At 56.1% G+C, this 6,874-nt stretch overlaps 1 protein-coding gene across 1 annotated transcript in view; it reads right to left on the bottom strand.

The window, feature by feature from the left end:
* Nucleotides 1-6,443: 6,443 nt before the first annotated feature.
* SSH2 (slingshot protein phosphatase 2) overlaps nt 6,444-6,874 on the bottom strand; it is a 64,138-nt gene continuing 63,707 nt past the window's right edge. Inside the window, exon 15 of the mRNA XM_009993209.1 lies at nt 6,444-6,874. This exon is cut by the window's right edge and continues 1,531 nt beyond it. Within this exon, the coding sequence (XP_009991511.1) occupies nt 6,444-6,874 (431 nt within the window).

Below are 6,874 nucleotides of genomic sequence, written 5' to 3'. Positions count from 1 at the left end.
GGGACTCGGGGGGCAGGAGAAGCAGCTCTGTCCCTTCTTGCCAGGCAGCATCTTCCCAAAGCCCTGCGGGAAAGCAAGGGGAGGGTCAATCCTCAACAGTCCCCCCCGGGCTGCTGTTACCCCTGGGGAAGCAGGACTCGGGGCTGGTGGGCATCCCGCAGGGCTGCGACCCTGCGACGGGTCCCCCTGCACCCTGGGGCCAGCCCAGCCCCACAGACCCTCACCATGGGGTGGCCCCCGGGCTCCAGACACCCCCAGCACCCAGTGGCTTTGCTACCCTGCTCCCCGGGGAGCAAGGGGGCTGCAGCCCCATGGGGAGAGCCATCAGCCCTGGCTCTGGGTGCTCACAGGCACACTCAGAAGCCAGATTTGGGATTTAGCGGAGCCCAGTCCCACAGGGATGCACTGGCCCGAGGGGATTAAGGGATTGTAGGGCTCGGGACCTGTGGGAGGGCAGCCGTGGTTCCTGGAAAGGCAGCAAAGCCCTGGACCCTACAAGGGCACCGAGTGGAGCTGGACGAGCATTGGCTGAGCTGGGCAGGAGGGGGCAGCTGGCAAAAAGGCAGGGCAAAGGTGACATCCAGAGGGGTGGCAGGGAGGGAGGGGGATGCAGAGGCTTCCCCTGCCTGCCCCATCTCACCATGGACCAGGGAGCAAGCCCCATCCCAGGTCCCCATCCTCCAATCCACAACCCCAGCAAGTGTAGAAAAGAACCCATGAAGCACCTCCCTGGGTGCTGGGGGGGAGCAGGGAGGGACCCTAGGGACACTGCTGGCCCCATCATGTCCCACCGTGATGGCCCTGCACTCCTGGCCCTGCAGGAAGCTTCCTGCTGGGACAGTGAGGCTGAGCTCCAAGGGGGTTGGCTTTCTGTTCCCTCATGCTCAGAGCCCTCTCCACAGCTGGGAGGGCCAGAGGGAGCACCCAGCGAGCTTTTTAATCACACTTTCTTGCCACCACAGGGACCATGATGGGTAAAAACCAACTCACTTGAAATGGGCTGTTTCCCAACACAGACACCACTTGTTCTGCTGTTACTCGGTGCTTGGAGCAGGTCTGGTCCAGCTTCCAGCTAAAAATCTTGTCTGTTCCTTGGAGCTGAAACCCCAGGACCTCCCCACAGCTCCTCTGCCTGCAGCAGTGCAGCGAGGGCACCAACAGCACCCCCCTCCCAGTTTTACACACACAACACCCAGCACCTTTCCTGCAATCACAGCTAGGAAAGCACCTTCTCAGGAGGGCAAAGGTGACAGCCAGAGGGGTGGCAGGGAGTGAGGGGGATGCAGAGGCTTCCCCTGCCTGCCCCATCTCACCATGGACCAGGCTTGCTCTGCCCTGGGAGCTTGGGAATGGAGCAAGCCCCATCCCAGGTCCCCATCCTCCAATCCACAACCCCAGCAAGTGTAGAAAAGAACCCATGAAGCACCTCCCTGGGTGCTGGGGGGGAGCAGGGAGGGACCCTAGGGACACTGCTGGCCCCATCATGTCCCACCGTGATGGCCCTGCACTCCTGGCCCTGCAGGAAGCTTCCTGCTGGGACAGTGAGGCTGAGCTCCAAGGGGGTTGGCTTTCTGTTCCCTCATGCTCAGAGCCCTCTCCACAGCTGGGAGGGCCAGAGGGAGCACCCAGCGAGCTTTTTAATCACACTTTCTTGCCACCACAGGGACCATGATGGGTAAAAACCAACTCACTTGAAATGGGCTGTTTCCCAACACAGACACCACTTGTTCTGCTGTTACTCGGTGCTTGGAGCAGGTCTGGTCCAGCTTCCAGCTAAAAATCTTGTCTGTTCCTTGGAGCTGAAACCCCAGGACCTCCCCACAGCTCCTCTGCCTGCAGCAGTGCAGCGAGGGCACCAACAGCACCCCCCTCCCAGTTTTACACACACAACACCCAGCACCTTTCCTGCAATCACAGCTAGGAAAGCACCTTCTCAGGAGCATGGCTCCTTGGCTCAGAAGATGCTTGGGAAGGGATGGATCCATCTACCTTTCTGACAGGGGACACGAGAGAACAATCCCACTCTGGCTCCCCAGACCCTGCTGCCACCCTGTGCTCCTCACCCCCACCCCATGCCAGGCAGGAGGCAGCACACCAGTGTCATCTGCAAAATAAAACTTTATTCATTCAGTAACAAGAACATTGAATCTGCACATCAGTGCACAAGTTCACATTTAAAAACAGCTGAGCACATCAGTCATAAAGTCTTTAGGGAGAAAAGGGACGATCCCAGCCACCAAGGAAGATCCAGGAGGAGCAGACAGAAGTGCCCTCCTCCCTGGTTTGCAGCCCCACCACCAGCAGTGCCCAGGGGCTCCTGCTCCAGCACATGGTGTGGCAGGACTGCCCGGCCCCACCCCGATCCCTACAAACCAGCACATGGACATCACATCTCTAGAAGGGAAAATAAAAAGGCACTGGCACCTTCTTTTGTGCCAACAGAGATGTCTGCAGCGCGGGCGGGCTGTTAGCACCTCCAGCCCAGACTCCTCCTGCACCAGGCCAGCATCTGCCTCTGCCCTGCGACAGTAAGGGCTTGGGGAGGACAAGGGGGGGTCCCCTCTCTTAGGGAGAAGTGGGGGGGGTTTGTGGAGCTAGAACCAGATTAAGGCAGGACACATAGTGACAGGAGCAGGGGACCTGGGGCAGGGGTGGCTTCCTCCTGCTGCCAGGCTGGGAGAGCTGCAGGGCTCTGGGAGCCCCTGGGCAGGTGAAGTGTCCCTGTGCCCAAGCTGATTCCCAGTGGATCGCTCCTCCCAGGAGGTCCCCAGCAGCAGCTGGAGCTGGGGTGGGTTACCTTCCACCGGGCCTTTGATGGCAGAGGGACATGGAGCTAATCCCTGCCCCATTTAACATCCAAGTGAGCCATAAACGGCATCACCTCCTGACCCTCCTGCCACCGGGACCGTGTCCCCAGGAAAGGGCTGAAAGGGGAAGAGATTTGTACATGTCACAACTTCTCAAGCAGACCAGACACACACACACACACACAGTGCAACAGAACGCAGTGTAAAAACCAGTTTCACGCACACACTATCCGTTTGTGCAAGGCCCACATGTTACAGTACAGCTGGGGCTGGGGGCAAGGGGGGTGATGGCTGAGATATTGTACAGGAGTCAATGTAAACAATAAAGCGTCCTCCGAGAGGGCTTCGACAGAGACAGAAAGAACAGTTCCTTTGTACAAAAATGCCCTTAAAACAACACGTTTCTTCTAAAACCCCTCTATCAGCAAGGCTCCGTCAGCTGCTGAGCACCCTGGAGCTGCCAGCTTGGTGGGTCACAAGAAGCTCTCATGGGGCGGCCACTGGGAGCAGAAGCAAAGCACCACCAACCCCTGAGCCACCAGTATGGAAAGGGGACAACAGTCCCCAGGCAGAGAGCTCTGACACCAGGGACTTGGTGGCTTCATTACACAGGCACTGGCCAAGGAGGACCCAGGGTCCCTGGAGAGCTGCACAACATGCCCCTCCAGCCTGTTCCCCCCTCTGCCATCCAGGTCAGAGCCTCCAGCCCTCCAAGGCCTTCATAACTCTGCAAGAAAACCATCTTCCCCAACTCCCTCCACCTGTCCACAGGCTTCCCAGAGAAAAATACAGTTGTGTCAGGCCAGAGCCGAGGACAAGGGGACAGCAAAGCACCACCCTGCAAGGGCATGTGCCCCTTCACTGCTCTCCCCAGCTGCAGCACCTGGAGAGCAGCAGAGCATTGGAAAGAAGCAGCATTTCTGGTCTGCATGGAAAAGTCTTCATACAGGGCATTTCTCCTGAGATGAAGCTAGGCAAAGAAACCTGATCTCCTTCCTCTCCCTTCTCAAGGGAACAAATTATAATCCGGGCTTTCCCCTCCCAAACAGATCCTCGTCACCAGGACACGTTGCCAGCCAAGAACGCTCCCTCCCATGCAGGGCAGGCCTGGCGGCACCCGTCCCTTCCGCCCGCGGAGGGGCAGGCAGACGTGTCCTGGGGTCAGGAATGGTGGGGCAGTGGGGCCTGGAGAAACTTGTGGGGGAGGTGAGGACTGAAATTGTCCTTCAGAAGACAACATGAGCCACTTGGCCTTTCCACACTGCCTGCCCAGCCCTGGAGCCAGCTGGAAAGGGCTAGGAGAAGCCAAATGTCTTTCAGTGTTCCAAAGAAGTATCTGGCCTCCTGGGCCAGGGACTTGGATGATGACTTCGTGACTCAAAGGGCCTGGAATGATGTGCTATTTGACCCAAGACAAGGCCCTACTGGGCTACTTCAGGCTGGGCTCCAGCCCACAGCCAGCACAGGTGACAAATCTCCAGCAGGGCTCAAGCTCCTTGGAAGGGGAGGGACCAAGTGCACGCTGGTGGAGAAGGACAGACATGTTGATGGCCCCAAGCCTGGGCTCCTCAACACAGAAGGATCCCTGGGAGCTACAGGGGGGCAGTGAGATGGGATTACCTTGCTAACCACTAGGCTATCCTCTGCTGTAGGCAAGCTGGGTGGTACAGACATCCTTTCCCCAGGGCAGACCCATGCTGCTTCCCAATACCCCACAGCATTCAAGTCTCCTGCACTCCTCTCTAGCTCAAGATGAGCTTGTCCCATCGGAGCCCACAGGGCTCTCCAGCACCAGTGCTGCTTTCTAGGCACGGCCTTGCCTGCTGCTTCTCCCACACCACGTCCTCCCTGTGCTGGGCTTTCAGTAGCTGGAGCCACTCTGCATCTTGTCTCTGCTTCGCTCCTCCCTGGAGGGCAGGTCTGGGCCAGAGACAAGCACCAGGCTCAGACACGTTCTTCTGCCACAGACCTGCCACGGGACTGCAGACAGGACCCAGAGCTCCTCTGCCATGGCCAAGTCCCTTTCTCCCTGTTCCTACAGCACACACCCAGTTTGCTGATATGCAGGGCTGGAAACGAGAAGCTTTGATTTAGCCAAACCACATGGAAAACAGGAAAATAATTTGCTGATGTTTGGAGCAGATCCTTCAAAAGTAGGTTCTCCAGGGAAGCAAGAACCTGCAGAATGGCTCAGAGCAGCCGACAGCTTTCCACATCCAACTGGCACTTCTGAAACCCAGCTTCAGGCAGGAAGGGGACAGGGAGATGCACGGTCCTCCTCTCACCGTGGGGCAATGGGGCTTCAGGCAGAACTGGAGGAGAAGGGACACATTTGGCAAAGGCTGGCAAAGAGGCTCACTTTGGGAAAGGGAAGACAGCTCATAATGTCAAATCCACTCCCATTTCTGTGCAGATAACAATGAACAGCACTGAGTTTGAGTAAGGTGGTTCTGTTTTCCAGTTTACAGAATGCAGTCTTGCCCTTTTTTAAAAAAACAACAACATAGAAACAACAACAAAAAAAATCTATATAAATACCATATATACAATTTAGGCAAAACACAAAAGAAAAAAAAAAAAACAACTTTCAGAAAAGATCTTCCCTCTGGGTTGAGCATGAGGAGTGACAGCAGAGAGGACACAGCTTTGCATTCTGTAGGGGCAATACCTCGTGTAACAAGTACAACAGCCTCTGGGTGTGGGAGTGACCAGAAGTGCCCACGAGCAGGGCAGAGGGGAGAGAAAACTCAGGGAGCACAAGACAAGAACAGCTTTTGGGCAGAGGAGAGGCAGCAGGAGAGCAAAGGACAGATGATATGGCCATGAACTTGGAAGGCCCACAGCAGTATTCAAGTAATGGGAGGGTTAAAACCCTAATGAGGTGTTTGTTTTAAAAGAACACTCTGGGTTTGGGGGGTCTCCTCCTCTCACCTGCTGGTCTGGGGCAGCTGAGGAGAGGTGAGCTTGGCAGCTCGGGGAGGAGCTCTGCTCCACCTCCACATAAAATGGGGGGCTCTGCATGACCCACCTCTGCTCAGGGTCTGCAGAGCCCATCTGTTGGGAGGATCTACCTGTGTACTCCTTTTGGGGATGCACCAGCCAAACTGAGCCTGGGGGGGGGGTTTGTCCTGAAGTAGCTTTCTGAGTGATCTACCAGCATCGTGGAGTTCCAGTTTGCAGAAATAAAAGAAAGGCCAAACACAGGGCCCTTGGCACAGCCTTCACATTTAGGGGGGCTCTCACACCCCAAAAACTGCCCAGCACCATTTCGAGGCATGGGGAAAATTCAAGTCAGGAACTAGGATCTGGTTCTAAGCAAAACCCCACCCTGCTGCAACAAGCCCACGGCAATTTTCGCATGATGAAGGTGTTCTTTTAAAACAAACTAACAACAAAAAAGAACATCTGAGGTTATCTGAGTTAAAAAAAAACAACTTAAAAAAACCCCCAAACAGTCCTGCAGTCAGAGTCACACACAGAGAAGAACCAACCCACACCTACATGCGCCAGGAACAGTAAAATGACAATATATATAAAATTAACCAATAAAGTGCATGTTCCTTATATTACACCTGCCCCTTGGGTGAATGCAACACGACGGGTTCTGGGTAAGGAATCACAGCCAAGGGCTCAGGATCACATCGTGTTGTAGAGGGGATTGGTTGTCCGCTTTTTATCATTGGTCTTTTTGAGCCTCCTCAGAGGGTGAGTTCTCCCGTGCTGCTGCCGGGGTGTGACAGCCAGACCTGGGGACAAGGAGTCCAGGACCTGCACCTGGAGCAGCGGAGGACCCTCCTCGGAGATAGTCCAGGTCAGGTCTGGGTTGGAAAGCAGGCTCTGCTGGCTGGAGCTGCACTCTTTGGCGTACTGAGCGAGCGGCCTCTCCACCGGCTTGCTCTGGGCAATGCACTCGGCTGTTCTGAGCTGCTCCACAAAATGCCTGGTGGGCTCCGGGGAGGAAAGGTGATGCTTCCCACACACACTTCCCGAGCCCCTCTCCAACCTCCCCCCACCAAAGCCTCGACTGAGGGCAACACAGGTGAGAAGCACCGGGTTGGCATCGGAAG

This window comes from Chaetura pelagica, unplaced genomic scaffold (genome assembly GCF_000747805.2).
Source record: "Chaetura pelagica isolate M959 unplaced genomic scaffold, ChaPel_1.0 scaffold72, whole genome shotgun sequence".
Lineage (NCBI taxonomy): Eukaryota > Metazoa > Chordata > Aves > Apodiformes > Apodidae > Chaetura > Chaetura pelagica.
Note: the sequence above shows the minus strand (reverse complement) of the source record. Positions and strands in the feature narration are given on the sequence as shown.